Here is an 18,032-nt window from a genome sequence, read left to right as displayed (position 1 = left end):
CAAATTGATGGCAGTCTGAGAAAACAAGTTTCAACGATCGTAGCACTGCCCGGGGAGAATTATTAAAACAAGTGTCCAGTTTCGTGAGTTTTATTAGCTAATATTTGGTATATGTATATATACAAAAGACGGCGTCTGTCTGTCTGTCTGTCTGTCTGTCTGTCTGTCTGTCTAGATGCATGCATGCATGCATGCATGCATGCATGCATGTATGTATGTATGTATGTATGTATGTATGTATGTATGTATGTATGTATGTATGTATGTATGTATGTATGTATGTATGTATGTATGTATGTATGTATCTATCTATCTATCTATCTATCTATCTATCTATCTATCTATCCATCCATCCATCTGTGTTTCTATATACATATATCTCTCTAAGTATATAGGTATGTATGTGCGGATGTATGTCTGTCCACATCAAAAACTCCAAAAGCGAAATACCTCTACCATCTTAGTATTTGGTGTACATTTGCACCCAGGAGTGCAGATGTGTATTATTCAAATGAATATGTCGGTGTCAAAATATGCAAATGAAGTAAAAAGGGAAAATCCAGCAAATTGCTAAAACCCTGTAACCACATACCAGATTTGATTGAAACTTGATATGAAGGTTCTTTGTGGTGACTTTAGATTTATTAAAATTGCGATGAAAGTTTTATAGTGTATTTTGGGGGCAAATTTTCTGTTGTTGGTAAAAAAAATCTTCTTCTCCGAAATGCTCGTCCCACTGCTTTGAAACTTGATATCCATGATACTATGATTGGCACCTGTTATATTTGTTCACATTATGGTGAAATATTTATATTTGTATTTTGGGGACATTTTTTGGCCAAAAAATCATTTTGTCCCAAAGATCATGTTGAATTGCATCGAAACTTAATATTCTTGTTCCTAGGGTTGACTTTTCTCAGATTTATTAAAATTGTTGTGAAATTTTCATATTTGTATTTTTGGGACAAGTTTTCCCATTTTTGGTCAAAAAATCATTTTCTCTGAAATAGCTTGTCAGAATGTTTACTTGAGATGCATGTTCCCATGGGGTAGACTTAGTTAAGTATACTCATCCTGGCCTGCAACATCGAACCAAATGTGAGCCAAATGTCATTGACACTACATTGTATGTGTAAAAGATCAATTGAGTTCCCGAGAACGAATGTTAGTCATTTCTTTCGATCTGACTGACGTTTAATTTGAAAATAAATACAGTGAAGCTTATAAATTTGGCACGGTGGCTTATCCGACGGTCGGCATCTCAACAATTTAATAATACTCTCTGCCTCTCTTTCTAGACATGTCAAATTGCCAATTAATGATGTTTTAGAGAATTGTCTTAATTACACATGCGTCAAAATCCAGTCAGAGGCAACAATATACTGTCAGAATGACATCATAACGTACCGACTGTTAAATTGATTGCATTTAATAGTAATTTATTAACATCTCGAAAAGAAACCCACGTAATGCTTATGATGAATTATTATATACCGAGTTACAACAGACCGATTGCTGCTTAAAGAAAGCTTTGATTCATCAAGAGAAACGATAGTTAATGCAGCTACGCATACTTCATAGGGCGGAGTGATCAAAGTAGGAAATTGTTTGGCTTGATAAGGTGCCTTTGTGTGCTAAATATATGTGTAATCTCATGTAATGGAATGAGATAATGTGGGTTCAGTGCACTGTTATCAGTATTAGCACACTTTGGGCTGAAAGGTCTCTAATGAGAGCACCCTTTGACCTGACCTTTGATCTCGACCCGATATCTTCTTTGAGTCCCAATACATTGTATCGATCGAAATGTGTGATCAGTGGTTTGAAGGTCCACTGGTGGGTCGTATCACAGCCAAAGTACTAGAATGTTCTTAAACTCTGTTTCTATTTGTAGTTATTTATTTGCCTTCATGTGTGTGAACAATGGCCAGATAGTTTTTTCAATAACACATTCCAGGTAATCAAATATACATTTCATCCAGATTCTGTTTCCCGTCCAGGGGCTTCAGGTAGTCATCATTTTAATGTATTTAAATTTTCAGCAGTACATCACAAATACGAAAACTGCCTGGTCAAAATGTTTTCAGTAGGAATTATTTAGTATATTCAGGTTGAGGTCAAAATACATGTTCTATTTTTCTAAAACTGCGGAGTGTTCACATTGGTCGAGAAATTTACCCTCAACAAAGCAACATGGAATCTTAATAAAGCGTGCATCCTGGTATCTTTACTCTAGCTCTGATATGTCATTGTCGTTGTTTTGTACAGTTTCTTTTAAATCGTTGTATCTATTACGATAATTTTCTTATCTTTCGAATCCCTGAACATCAACTGCAATGGCTTTAACACTTCAATAGTTTGGTCAGCAGATAGCGATCATATTCTCTAAAATTCTGTACTGAATTGCCACCGGGGCTCACTTTCAAGGAAAATCTTTAAAGTTAAATACGGACTACTTTTCCTGCAGTCAAAAATCCTATCACCGAATCCAATAACAAAACCCCGGTTGGGGTCATGAAAATGACCGATGAAACAAGTGCAAGGTACACACTGCCCTAGTTTAAAGGAGAAACAAAGACAGCTGAAATTGCATTGCTCGTGGACACACTATTGCAGCCAAATCCAACTATCAAGAACCCCAATTATAGTGAGGAAGTAGTCTGACCACTGCAACGCGATGCCACTTAAACTGTACTTTACAGTATAATATGTAAATTTGAAATGAGTTATATTACGTATACTTTATATTTTCTTACTCGTCATGTTCCAAAATTAACACTGATTGAAGATAAAAACCCCACAAAATCAGATATACTTTATATTAACATCCATTCGAGTGTACAAATTTGTCAAATAAGTTACTTTTCACATGTTTTTTAAGCGATAGTTAGATATCAACGGACATCAACAAACCGCTATGCGACAACACAAATTGAACTTCTAACAAACTCCACACGTTCGTTTTACACTCAGCGTGAACTTGTTGCTTGCGGTACCTCAGTAAGACTCCCATCATTGCTGTCTTTTATGGCAAGGGAAGCCTTATTATACTTGCTATGTCAAGATTTATTATAATATAAGACCTATAACACTTGTCTTCAGGCTTGTATTAACTTCAGCAAATAAATATGAGCGGAGAATCACCTCAACTTCCAGAATATTTGTTTGTGATTTGGCATCGCTATGCCTTGTTAAAAACAGCAATCTCTTTACTTTATCTTTAAATTTCGAGTTAAATGGCCCCTCAGCTTTCGTCGGCCAGGCAAAGTCAAAATAGCTTAATTATCACGACATTCTTTGTTTTGGACCACACCTAAATGGTCGCCTGTTTTGCAATGTGGCGTGATTGAAAAACTTGCCAAATGTTCATCATTCTACTATTTATCAGTGACATATCGAACAAACACAATGGCTGGCAGTTGTTCAAGTATTAGGGAATGGTAACATATATAAAATAGCACGAGGGCAACAACCTCTTTCTGCCGAGGCTTTGGGAACAAAATAATGTAGGGTATTGTGATATCCCGTTTGGATGAGTTGTGATAGCCAACGATTGAAACACTCAATTACTGGTCAATTTTCCCATTTCAGACCTGAAAACCATTTGATGTGGAAGCTTTCCTGAGACAATTTTTGCTCCGCTTTACAATATGATGACATAACCTTGGTATTATCATTGAAATATACTGGGTAAAAGACCATGATATCTAATTCCTCTCTGACTTGGAAACCAATAAAACCAAAGCCAATCTAATAAATATGAATATTAATTCAAAACGCCAGTTTCAATCTTGTTGCTATCATATTTCCAGACTTATTGTAATTAATCGAGAACTACATCTTCATGAGCGACACAATAGCATGACCATTAGCAGTAGTGTTATCTCCAACATCAAGAACAACAAAATTATCCTTGTCATTATTAAATTCTTTAAAATGGGATATATTTTGTTAAAATGAAGAAAATTAAGGTGCCGTTTCAGATATGCGTACAAAAATAACCAAGCAATTTCTCATTATTGTAGGATTTTTGTAGAGTGCGCATAATTATGAAAAATTGAGATTATTTAGGTCCTTTCATCATTGGTTTATTCATCGAATACACATGGAGAGGATTAGAGTTAGAAAACTTCAGGTAAATGACACTGACATTGGGAATGGAAAGGAGGGGCAGGGCAAAACAGGAAAATATGCATTTGAAATGTATCGACGTGATATATATCGTTACTACCCTGGAACAACAGGAGGGCGTGTGCAATATAGACTCTGCGGTACCACTTAATTAACGCACAAGTTTTGATGTCGCAACCAACAACAAGCGTTGCGGTATTGTAACCACAGGTATTGTTACCTTTGAGTATATTGTTCTGAAATATTTCGAACTAAATTAAAAATTTGATGGGAAAAGTATGAAATTTTGTACCAGCCTTCTCGCCACGGAATTTGAGAACAATCATTCGCTCTGACTTGTTTTCATCACTCTTGCAAGGGAACTGTCTCCTTCCAAATACAAAGTCCATTGGGGCATTTTCAAGCCTGTGAAAATGAATAATAATAAAACAGATATTCGCCAATATTTGCAATATACTACATTAAGTATAAACTAGGGTTCAGTTACCCTCCAACACTTAAGGTACATGTAGGCGACGTAATGGTTTTAAAGACCGTTTTTAAACCTTGTTTTGATAAATTTATCGGATTTGCTCAATTCTCACCAAGCAAAAATGAACAGCAGACTGCAAATAAGGACAAGTTAGAGCTATACTGACCAAAGTGACTCTGTGCAGAAGCGAACAAACTGTCAGTGTTTGCTAAAGCCAACTCCCAGTCTGCGCTAACAAACACATTATTCCGACTGCGGCTTTTGTTTGCACACCACAACATCATGACTGATTGATTGTACTTGGGCCTCAGCCCAAGTACATTTGTTTTCATTCCGTGGGAAAAAACTCTGTAAGGTATAACCATTTCTGGCTGAGACCAGGGAGGGCAAAATGTCTTGGCTTCATCTTTCTTGGCATAATAAATGGCTTAATGATGTTAACTGAATGGAAGTGCTGCTCTCAGCCAGTCTTGAATAAGTGAGATGTGAATATTAATGCTTCTCTATCTGAGTTTTTGCCACAAAATCTTCTGAATATAATCAAAATGTGCATCGAAATGCAACAATTAATGCACCCTCCGTTTCCTAGGCGATGGCACGACCCTTGCTACACCCACTGGACGAGCCAAAGTGGGAGGGGTAATTTCAGTTGGTCGAACAAGAGGGCTCGAGACCAGAATTTAACATTTAAACTTGAAACATGTTTAATCGCTGACAAGATGTGGACTAGTGTTAATCAAAGTATTAAGTGTGAAAAAGAAAGGTTTTATATCCCGGACACAATGAAAAACATTACGACTGGAAACTGTACCCCCAGTTGAGAATAGTAATGCCCACAGCGATGGAGAACACTTATCCTTGAGCTGAGAAAACCACACCATCATTTCGAAATAGAGCTGCAGATTCGAGAAGCTCGTTCAAAATAGCTAGGTACACCCCTAAAAGGGGTGGTTTCGAGTTTTGAGGGCAAATTTCGCCTCCTTCATATAGAAATCGTACGTTTGTTTTTCCAGCAGAACACACCATTTGACACAAAATTTGCATGTAAAGGGGTCGCCAGTAAGCACGTGGTCAAATCTGGCATAAGAAACAATATGAAATGTTGGGTAAAGCCAGTCAATATAAACTGATTTGAACTTTTGTGTTTTGTAATTTATACCACTGCAGTAACATTACCTTTTTTTGACAACATCACACAATGTAATACGTTTTGAAACTGAATACTCCGACGTATTCTGTGTCTCCTTTGCTAAAAAATACGGTATGCCGATTACCATGTAAGGAGATGATGACGTCAAGACAGATTTGTAGTGCGTTTGGTCCTCGATGGTGCACGAAGTTTTGTCAAGGTAGCTTGTGTATTTATTTCCTGAATGGGAGAGATTAGGGTCGATCTAAACGAAGGCCGAAGAATGTTATGATACCCTAAGCGAGCTGAACTCTAACGCGAATGGTTGGATAATTTGGAGGATGTATAGAATGATCTCGTCTCATTAAGATTATTTGGCGGTCAGTATTGAATTTCAACTGCGTCACAAGTTTGTGAAATGAGTATTCCGTCGAACGGTCAACGAACGATATTTTAGAAATCTGGAGACATGGCACATCGCATTTTTATTTTAGTATTTTATATTTTACAAAAGATTTAAGAAGCAATGATTTTGTCGAAAATTCTGAAAAAAATATAGGAAGATTTGATCGCGAACACATTTTCACTTGGGGTCAACTAGCCCTGCGTACGATGCTGTGTGTTCCGCTACAGCTAATCGCCCCGCTCACCACAGCCCTGCAAAGACCCGTACACGTACGTAGGTTCGGTGACTTCAAATCCATTTTGGGACTTGACGTAAAAAGCCAAATTACTGCCGAAATTCAGCGTTCTTGGGCCCAAGTCGCATCCAAGCCTACCTCAGCTACTCGATCGCTTCCAAAAATGACAGTCTTTTATTCACTTCTCGTAAATAACCGTCGATGTCGGCAACTCTCGCTACTTTTAGCCCTGCGTACGATGCTGTGTGTTAGCTGTAGCACATAGCATCGTACGCAGGGCTAGGGGTCAACATGGGGTCGCCATGTTGCCTTAAAACTTATTTCTGTCTGCACTCAAAACTCAAAAATGTCGGATATGAACCTGAAAAATCGATGCAATTTTGTCAAACTTCGGCGAAATTTCAGCCTATAGACAAAATTTCATCTAGGTAAGGTTTTCAAGCGACGGCGGCAGACCGTACGGGGCTCTGGATATGAACCTACCGCCGGTGTAGCTGTAATAACTGTTGCGTACTTTTTAGTGCCCACGGACGAAGTCCTGGGGGAGTTATAGGTTTGGTCATGTCAGTCCGTCGTGCGTCCGTTCACGCAGATATCTCAGACATGCCCTGGTCAATTTCTTTCAAACTTTGCACAAGAATAGTACCCAACCCCATACAGATGCACGTCGATTTGTTTCACAATGCGATCGAATTTGGCCATGTTAGAGGACTTTTTAGTTTACACCTCCATAGACTCCCATGTATAAGGCAGTTCTCCATAGACTCCCATGTATAAGGCCAAGAAAAATAAAAATTTAGTTTCTCATCGTATTCATATTGCCTAAAGGATGCATTGACACAGTTTTTTGTCCCACGGATAAAGTCCAGGGGGCTTATAGATTGGGTCATATCCGTCCGTGAGTCCATCAGTGAGTCCATCGGTTCACGCAGATATCTCAGACATTTTGACAAAATGTCATGTGACCTTGGTGACCTTTGACCTCAAATATACATTATTGTCTATAACTCAGTAACCACAAGTGCTAAACCTTTCATATTTGGTATGACCACAGGCTACCCAGACAGTATTAATAAGCTCATTATGAGTTTTTCTCACTGTTTTCTCTATCAGTTCCTCTCCTTTTCTTCATCACGGTCCCTCTATGGATATAGGGACTGTGTCTTCATGCTCTGACTGATCGGAGTAAATAAATAAACGGTTATATAATCTAACCTAGCCTCTTAACCCTTTATTCATTTTACATACATTACAAGGACGTTTATCTCTCATATACACATCTTGTAATTAATTAGTCAACACAACTAATTATGCTAATCCGTGGACTTATCAGGGATTTTACGGGTTGGTCAACATCGAGAAAGATAGGAATGGTTACTAAAACTATCTTTGCAATGTTGACCAACTCTTGATAAGTCCACGGATTAGCATAATTAGTTATTTACAAGATGTGTATATGAGAGATAAACGTCCTTGTAATGGGGTGTAAAATGACTAAAGGGTTTATAAGAGGCTAGGTTAGATTATATAACCATTTATTTTATTTACTCCGATCATTCAGAGCATGAAGACACAGTCCCTATATCCATAGAGGGACTGTGATGAAGAAAAGGAGAGGAACTGATAGAGAAAACAGTGAGAAAAACTTAATATAAACTTATTCATTCTGTCTGGGTAGCCTGTGGTATGATAAGACACCTTATGACACCACATATTGTACCTCATTAATTATGCGCATATCTAATTTTGAGCGAGCCAATAGAGCTAGAGGTCTGATTTTTGGTATATAGGAATAACTTAGCAATACAATTATTTTGACAAAATGTCACATGACCTCAATGACCTTTGACCTCAAATATATATTTGTCCACAACTCAGTAACTACAAGTGCTACACCCTTCATATTTGGTATGATGGGACACCTTATGACATCACATATTGCACCTCATTAATTATGCGCATATCTCATTCTGAGCAAGCCAATAGAGCTGGATGTCCGATTTTTGGTGTATAGGGATAACTATAGGGTAGAAATCTAAATATGCCCATCTAAATATTAGACATCTACCATCGAGAACAAAAGAAATTTGCTGTAATTTGAATATTTAAGGAGTTTAAGCAATTTCCACTATAAATAAAGAACCCCTGCCTCAAACTCCACAAAAGTTGCTAGACATATTTTGCCGTTGTCATGCCACTGCTTCGTTTAATAACCAGTCAATCAAATGCCTAATTGACAGGAAGAAATTCAAGACCATATTTGAATAGTAGTATATATTGTCCTCAAAATTATTCTATCACGGCCCAAGTACTCATTGCCTTCAGCAATACTGACTTGTTTCAATTAAAGTTATTATTGTGTATAACAACATTAAAGGCGTATACACACAAAGAAAAACTCTGCTTTCTACAATTTAGCAATTACACGTATAAGCCCTTGACCATTGCTTGACTTATTTCATAACAATTAGACTAAGAACTTGTGTCAGTTCTCTCTTTAATTTCTTTTTATAAATATAACAAAATACTATATTTTTCAACTCGACCTCGCAGATGGTTTAAAACTAGTCGACAATGCCAGCAGGTTGAGATACTTAAAGGTTTAATTCTGCTATAATATCTTGTCACGTGTATAGTTCGTGTAGTATCGAAGAGATATTTTACCGAGATTTTCATGTGTTATCATGTTACATTGATAGTGTTAATTTAGACCAAATGGCAATAAATTACAATTACATCAAAAGTACCGACGGTGAGTGTATTCAATAGAACCGAAGATAGCACGATAATGATGACGTCATTAACAGGTTTTGCCAACTGATTGAAATTCTGATATGACGGCGACTACTTACTCAGTATAATATAAAGAAAATAATTTTCACAGTAAACTTGGAAATGAAAATACGCAACCCCAGAACAAATTGTGAAGAATTTTTAACCGGTGATTACAACGACTGACTGTCTCGAAGTGGGCATCAACAATATCGTTATCCTTATGGAATGTGTTTTCTTTTAATGTTAACTTATCTCGTTTAATGATCAAGCTATACTTGTCATGCGCATATCGTTATATAGATAAATAGCAAGAAAAACTCCATGAACATACAAATTATTCACATACACTGTTTTGTCTCCTCAGCGTAAACATCTCGTCATGGCGTTCCGTTACGTAGCTTTAGTTACAACTTTGCTTTTCTCTATCGTCAGCGCCCAGGTATTCAGCCTTGGTGGATGCCCTGACATTACTGTTAAGCAGAATTTCAACCAAAACGAGTACGTGGGTACATGGTATGAGATAGAGAAATTCCCGAATACTTTTGAAAGGGGACAAAAATGCATACAAGCGACGTATGATGTCAAGGACTCTGGTGCGTTCACGGTGAAGAACGATGCAATTATTGCTGAAAGTGGCGAACCAAAATCAATCGAGGTTGAGGTTTTTGAGGTCGACGAAGTTGACAACGCCAAGATGAAGCTAAGATTTGCCTGGTGTAAGTAGCTATTGTTTTATAACCTACCACTGGTATACGTAAGCTTTCGCCGTCATTGCTCAGCTTCCAAGGAGTTTTTATTGACCGAAAACTGTACTAATTAATATTTGTTGAGAGTAGTTAACTGGGATAGATGAAGATAAAGCTTCGACTGACACACACAGTATATGATATTTTCACGGGAGAGAGGGAACGTGTTGCAAAAACAAAACGAAAGTGTGTGTCAGGAATGCACAAATTATTTTTGGAAGTTCGCGCTTTATCCATAAACTGCGTCATTTAAAAGGTTGGCAGTTATAGAAATCGGGAAACTTACACCAATTCACCTCGGATAAAAACATTTGATTGGTCTAGTTACTTTCCGAAAACGTGCAGGTCCTCGATAAAAACTTTGAATTTATGCTTATCATTTCAATATGAATTTTTTACGAGGAATTATATTTCAATCAAGATATGATCGTTGTAAAGCAGCAGTTGCCTATTGCAATTATCATCCGGTCAAAAGAGCTTGGTTAAGTCGGCAAAGTTTAGCCTTCTCGACCAACAGTTGGGTCCCGAAAATACTTTGGCGTGTTGTGGCGCAATAGACGGATACCAGTGCAAACGTTTCTTAAGAAAACTGGATAAAATCAACCTCTTAAACACAACTTCGTTTTCATAGAAAGTACCGACAGCGTAGCAAAACGGCTGAACCACCTAGGATTATCTTGGTTTTATAAAGTGCTGAGTGCAGGCTCAGTAGTGAGTCTTGCAAATACACTGGCCACTCTAAGGAAGTGAGAAAACTAGCAAACAATCAACTCCTTAAACATTACGCAGCTTGATATATATCTTTGACCTTAAAAGTCAACAGTCAACCGAGATGAGCAAAGGGCAATCTTAGTTGAAATTTTGCCATCTCTGAATCCGATGTTTATCAGAATTGCAGGACAAAGTACAGCATCTCTGACCGCACAGTCAATAGTCGTTTTTCGTCTTATCTTGATGATCAATATCGTTTTTTTTCCAGGGCTATCTGCCAGTAATTACTGGGTCCTTGACACCGACTACAACCAGTACGCGGTGGTCTACTCCTGTCACGATATGTTCGGTCTGGTACGAATGCAATATGCTTGGATACTGGGCAGAGAGCGTACAATGGATGACCGAGTGATAACAAACCTGAAGACTCACCTGAACGAAATGGGACTGGACACCACAAAATTCCAGAAAACCGACCAAACCGGCTGTGAAAACTAAGAACCAGACCTTACATACAAGTTGAAAAGGATCATCACTCGATCTTGTCATTGGAATATGTTTCAGATATTTGAACTAGATTTTTCAAAATCATCATCATACTCAAATTTTATCTGACGATTTCGTCTCATGTAACCTATACTTTGAAACACAAAAATTACCCGTCATTCTTCGGTATCATCCATGACCTTTACGTTATGTCAGAACCTTGATTTGAGCGATCTGTTTAGCGCTAACAAAATAAAAACTTATGCAACAAATACACCGTGTGAGGACTATAATTGCTACAAATTTATTGCAATTGAGTGCAAATAAAAAGGACTCTTAACATGTTAAACCCGGACCGCGGGTCAGCATCGTGTGTGTGTGGAGGGGGGGAAGGGAAATTCGTAATTTGATTGGCGAGGGGGAACGGGCGTTCACGGGGGCACCGCAAAATGATATCCTTGTGCGAAGAGATGACTTTTTTGACAAAATTTAGTGCTAGATAAGGTCATGAATATCTACCGCACTATGTTGCTGTCTAAAAATGAAGGCTTTTGCTCGTTATGACGAATAAAATCATAAAATGTTTAGCTTTGGGTTGGATAAATAAGACACTGTGGCTTCACTTTAAAACTTCTATGTACGATGGAATAACGGTACACTGATTGCATCGGTACCGTGATAAAAGCGAGGGAACACGTAGCACTGCACACATCCATGAACAAATTTTAACAGCGATAGATCGTAAATACATGATACAGATCGATAGCTGCTATCTTCCACACCAAAAGAACAGTTAATGAATTGTCGTGTGCAATATCTATCTTTTGTTTTTGAAAATTTAGTGGCCCTGAAAAGGGCCGTTTTGTTTGGGTGTGTTTTGGACTCGCATATACTGTAGGTCTGTCTGGCCTATGCCTGGACAGTTTTGCTTTGTACTGGTAACCATGGACCCTAACGCACGGTTGACATAAACAATGCCGACACGATCGACAGCAATGCTTCTTGTCCTTCGCTGACACGAAGCGGCATAAGACGGTACATCTTGGTGATATTAAACGATGTCTGAAGCAACGACTTCTGAGTCTACTACTCTGTAGTGACAAAATGTCCTGATCGGTCGACCCTGATGTAGCTGGGAAGAAATCACGAGAGTGACTTGCCATTCAGGCGTTTCTTCAAGATTTCCCCGACCTCTGACTTTTACACTTCCTTGAACTCTTTAACACCTCGGCGACCTCTGACTTTTATGTCAAGGTAAATAAATCTGGGTCCTCCATGGTCCTGCCATTGGGTTAGTCCATGGTCCGATACAGAGTAATTTTCACCCTTCGTACGGTTACTCTACACAGTCCGTCCACAAATTACTTTATAACTTACCGTTTTCTTTCCATATCCAAATTGCAAAGACCTTTGCTATTTTCAAAACAAAGTACCCTGAAAGTCACAGACCCTAAAACGCTGCTTTTCAAAATTAAAACCAGCGGATTAAGTTTTCGGCCGTAGTGCAAGAGCGTTCTTGTTGTCGCTATGCATTAGCATGGAATCACGGTTACTTTACCCCAGTGGGGTAGAGTAACCGTGATTAAATGTAGAGGCGAGTGTCTACACTATCTATGGTATAAGAAGATGGATTGCAGTGTTGCGTACCTCAGACTGAGTCCAAAATGTAGCACGAGATAAAACAACTCAATAACTTTTAAAGTTATGACAATTTATTTTAATAGCCCGAGAAATGTTAAAGATTCAATCAGTATATTAGGTAGAATAACCGTGGTAGAGTATTTATGTTTTTTCAATGCATAGAGAGACTTTATCATTACACCAATATCGTATGCTAAATGACGAATATACTTTTATATCTGAAAACAACTGTTCGAAAACCAACGTTTGTGGTTATTTTGACTGTTATTTGTGGGCTTTTATCAATAGAAGCGGTCTGTGGCATTTAAATATCGACTGATTGTGACAATCGGTTGGTCAATTTCGTGACGGGCAGTGGCTGGCAGCGACGAGTAGTAATTAAATAAGTAGGACCCAAAAGTTCTTGTGCTTCAGGTTATCAAACCTAGCCTAATAACTTTCACTCGCCGACCCTAAATATTTTACAGCCATACGTAAACGCGGTAGTGAAAAAAATAGACAACTCAAATGTGAAATTTTGCGAAAAAATACAATCCCCGAGAACTTCACTGGGTTCTGCGACGAGCAACAGGGGAGCCAGTAAATCCACAACGTTAGTCTTTCAGCGATACTATCATGGAGTCGATAATCGTTTGCCGCTTTCTAACAAACGAACGCTCGAATAATTTTAGCGCAGGTTTTCTTTATCGTACAACGCACTCTGTGTCGGATCATAGACCCTAAAGAGGGTCATCTATAGCTCAATGCGGGAACGATATTGCCAGACCGTTGCCGGGAGTGCAGCAGGCGCACCTTCAGCATGCAGGTGACCCGATGTCACGGCACCAGCACGTCTTTTGTCGAATCACAGACACTTCTGTGTGGTAGATTTAACGTCAGCCTAGGTGATCTAGCTGTTCTAGGGCCTCGGAGCCTGTCTACATGCTGTCTCCGTATGGAAATGGGTGTGACCCGAAAGACTCAAGTTTCCTTTTCTGTAATTTCAACAAAACAATAACTGGTTCATGATGTGATTGTAGAGAACTTGTCGAACATTGAGATTCAAGATGGATCTAAAACGAACGGAATCGCGTGGACCAGAATCGCCACAGTACAGTGATTTGCCTTTGATATGTACCATCTCTACGGTGAGACCGCTATTCGCTTGATGCTCTAAGGGAGTAAATATTCTCAGGATGCATGCACATCCATCCATCCATCCGTCCGTCCGTCCGTCCGTCCGTCCATCCATCCATCCATCCATCCATCTGTCCGTCCGTCCGTCCGTACGTACGTAAGTACATACAATCATACATACATACATACATACATACATACATACATACATACATACATACATACATACATACATACATACATACATACATACATACATACATACATACATACATACATATTTACCTACCTACCTACCTATACCTACCTACGTATGTATGTGTCCAGGATGAGAAACAAACTTTTTATTTTTCTTGGCCTTAGTAATTCTTTTCGAAGATGATGTCACCCGAAACCCACGTATATATTTTCAATTTTGATCTTACTCGGCAATAAGGTCTTTGCCCTGTTTCACCTTTAATATTCAAAAACGTTAACCTATCTATGACTTGAAAATCTGCCAACCATTGTTGTTTGTCGAGTGATTGATCAATGTTAGGGTTCTGTCCCCCTTGACAAGTTTTTTGGCCCTTTGAAGCTGTTCGATCACGTCACACATCAAAATAGATCATCTGAAGACGATTGAGACCATTTTGGGAGAATTGAGCGTTCATATTGTTCAAATTTCTCAAAAGTGTTACTCTATTAGGTGAATTTTACAATATTACAAATTATTCCAAAAACAGGTGTGAAACTTAAAAAGAAAGCGGGTGGGCTTACATTTGCAGATTAAACCGGCATTACTTCACTATCCAATTACCCAAATTAGTTCAAATCGTGATATCCGTCACATTTGGCCAAACTTAGACTAGGTGGTCCAATTAGAGGAATGTCCAATTATTCTGGCCGGGCAAGGGTGGGCCAGAACAAAAAAGGACAGGGTCATCTCTAATTTGAAAACTATAAAGGGTTGGGACTATTTTTCACAAGACAAAAAGAGCTTCACTCTATTTAAAATGTTCTTTGTGTCAAAAGCCTTATTTAAGTGTACAGAAATATTCTTGAAAACACAGTTGATTCACCACATATTTTCATTCTCTGCGATGAATTCATTTCTGTCCGCATACTTGTACAATCTGTCTTATGAATTTCTTGCCTTTCAAGTTATGAAAAGGCTTGTCTTGCAAACAGCATGGAAATGATTGGTCACAGGCTGTCTGTGGATGAGATAGGGCAAGAAACAGCTCAAGCCAGTATGTAAAACGGATACCCAATATTTGTAAGTAGTTCACCTTTTTGCTGTTTGTTAAAGTTAACTATACTGCTGCTCCAGAACAGAATACACAGATTGAATATAAATGTAAACTGTCCTTAACTTTGTTTTTCTATAACTAATTAGTATTAATTTTGGAATAGGGCGCATAAGGAAAATATGTGTTTGTATTGTAACCTGTTATTAAATGCATAAACATACTGTATATTCTTTTTTCACTGATACTATCGCGGAGCAGTGGACGCTTTGACTTGGCTGAAATATTGTGTCCTCTAGTAAAAGACTTTTCGTTGCTTTTGATTCTCCCTTACGCCGAAGGAGTGGCGTCTTAGCCCTACATTTTTTGTTTTATACATTATCCAACGCCGGGCGAACGCCCAATTAATGGATGGGGTACCAATAACCCAATGGAGTACTGAAAAGTAAAGTGCCTTGCTCAAGGGTATAACACCTTGCTTGAGTCTCAAACTCAGCGTCCTCTAACAGTGAGTCCGTTACTCTGGATTTAGTGGGTCTCGAACTCACCATCCTCTGATAGTGATCGGTACACAAACCAATGCCTCACATTGACTTACATTATAATTTTGATGATAGGATTTGTTCATTTTTTTCTACAGGGAAATGGATGTTAGTAAGTGAAAGTGGAATGTGTTCATAGGTGAGCCAACCAAGGTGGTTAATTCTGTACACAATTCCATAAATGAGGTTCGAATCTGCTGACCAAAGGGAAGAAGAGATAAAACGTTAAAATAAATTATATCAGAAGTATTGGGGAATAAGAGACAATCGGAAAACAGATACCAATGTTTAAACCATTTATAAACAGTATAAAACGATGACAGTGATATATCACATCCAGAACACCCAGGATTGAAATGCCTAGGTGATTGCTGTACAGTACCGTTCATTTCTATATTGCGTTCAATGTGATCTCCCAGTGTGTAATTGAAATAATACAGTATATATTTTGATCTTTGCCTACACATTGCTACATTATTTCGACCAGGATTTTTTTCATATTTTGAATGATTTGTTCAAATTTATTATAATAAATCGTCACGTGAAGTTCGTTGACCGAACAAAGATCCCAATACAAATGAAGTGAACACGTAGACCCAGATAATGTCACTCATGAACTATAAACTGTGCTGATCCCAGGAAAACTGACATAGCCTAAACAAGATAGTAATGAACCTACTATAGAATCTCGACAGCAGCGTGTATATATATATATATATATATATATATATATATATATATATATATATATATATATATATATATATATATATATATATATATATATACACTCCTCCCCCAACTTGAATGATAATTGAACACTAACAGCAGTTGTCGCGGATAACGATATCCCACGCTGTGCCGATTCCTGCTCCGCATGCTAAAATCGTAATATTATACGGCTCTGTTGCAAGAAAAGGGAGAGCCCTAAAAGTTTTATACTAAACAAGGTAACAATCAGTTCCTGGTGCATGTATTGTATTCTAAAATGTAAATACAGTTTGCTCGGAAGAAGCAACAGTCGCCTTTGCATGAATCTGAGTATATTGTTAGCTGGAATACTTTTCCCAGATTTCTCGTCGGGATATGACCGTCGGAACTTGCTGCGTCAGACCCCGATAAAGTCTGAAATACCCATACAGGCAATTAATATCTAATGCTCAATAATGCACGACGACGTTAGAATGTTCATTACCGTACAAAAAGCGACGTACCCTGTAGATATACTGGTATGCTCGCTGGAACTCAGAAGTGTACCCACTGCCTATTCAAATCAAAGTCCCTCCTTTAGCTGGATATGTGTTGAAATGAAACAGAGAATTTGAATCATAAAGTCGTGGTTCTGATTGCTGAAATAGGCTATCTGTTAAAAGAGCAAATTCGCGAAAAAATATATCTTGCCAGTTAACACATAAATTGACAATGATGATTAATATAATAATGATTGTATAATAATACATTTTATGATAATGTAGCCATTTTGATAACAATCATTCTATGACATGTTCATATATCATGTCTTTAGAGTTGTGTGTATTTGACCGACTTGTAAATGAATGCCCCAAATACAACAACCAACCACCAAATTTCCATCGTCGATGAGACCTACTTCGCCACGTGATACGCTGAACAAGTTATACCTGTGGTCTGATTTGACGGTAGACGGCGTTTTTCATTGTCAGTCGCGGACTGAAAATTCTCGCTTAGTGTTTTTATACACGTCTCTAAAATGCCCCAAATCGTTTCTTTTGTGATACAACTATTTTGAGAAAGGCTACTACACCTTATAATTTATCCCCGTTACATGACAAAGTTATGCTGGTATATAATGGCAAGAAAGAATGTCACCAACTTATTCCTTGTAAATGTATTACCAAAAGAAACGATACATACTTGTAATCACTAAAAAACTTGAAACGAGCGAGGAGAACCAGGATGTTCTTACCCTTCAGAAAATGTTCAATTGACAGAATATTAAAAATCTAGAAATATATCGTAATCCACTTTTGATGAACGATAGTATGGTTCCAATTTATGTATCCTGAATGATGTATATAACACTTTCAAAGGGGCATAGTAAGATGCAGAGATGAAAGGTTATATCATCAGTACCATCTTTATTTGTTGTGACAACAAGGTGTTTGTCATGAGTGACTGTCAATTCAACGTATTCTAGAGAACATGAGATGTTGTGAAATGCTTGAAATAAAACTGTTAAGAAATAACAATCATTTGCGTATTTGTGGCTCCTTAGGTATACAATATTCGTTGAACAGAACCAATGACGGAACCACCAAAATGGTCACGGTGGCGAGGTATTGAGAAACTTTTGCATAATTCTGCATTGTATGAATATATAATTCAAAGATGGAATAACTGCTTTGTTATCTTTTTACAAATATATTCAAAGCAC

At 37.9% G+C, this 18,032-nt stretch overlaps 1 protein-coding gene across 1 annotated transcript; it reads left to right on the top strand.

The window, feature by feature from the left end:
- Positions 1–9,482: 9,482 nt before the first annotated feature.
- On the top strand, positions 9,483–11,363 carry LOC139136092 (apolipoprotein D-like). Its single transcript, XM_070703874.1, has 2 exons — positions 9,483–9,864; positions 10,874–11,363. The coding sequence occupies exons 1-2, from the start codon at positions 9,528–9,530 to the stop codon at positions 11,101–11,103; spliced, it is 567 nt and encodes a 188-aa protein (XP_070559975.1). The 5' UTR covers positions 9,483–9,527; the 3' UTR covers positions 11,104–11,363.
- Positions 11,364–18,032: the final 6,669 nt, after the last annotated feature.

This window comes from Ptychodera flava, chromosome 7 (assembly GCF_041260155.1).
Source record: "Ptychodera flava strain L36383 chromosome 7, AS_Pfla_20210202, whole genome shotgun sequence".
Lineage (NCBI taxonomy): Eukaryota > Metazoa > Hemichordata > Enteropneusta > Ptychoderidae > Ptychodera > Ptychodera flava.
This window is presented reverse-complemented; position numbering and strand designations above follow the sequence as displayed.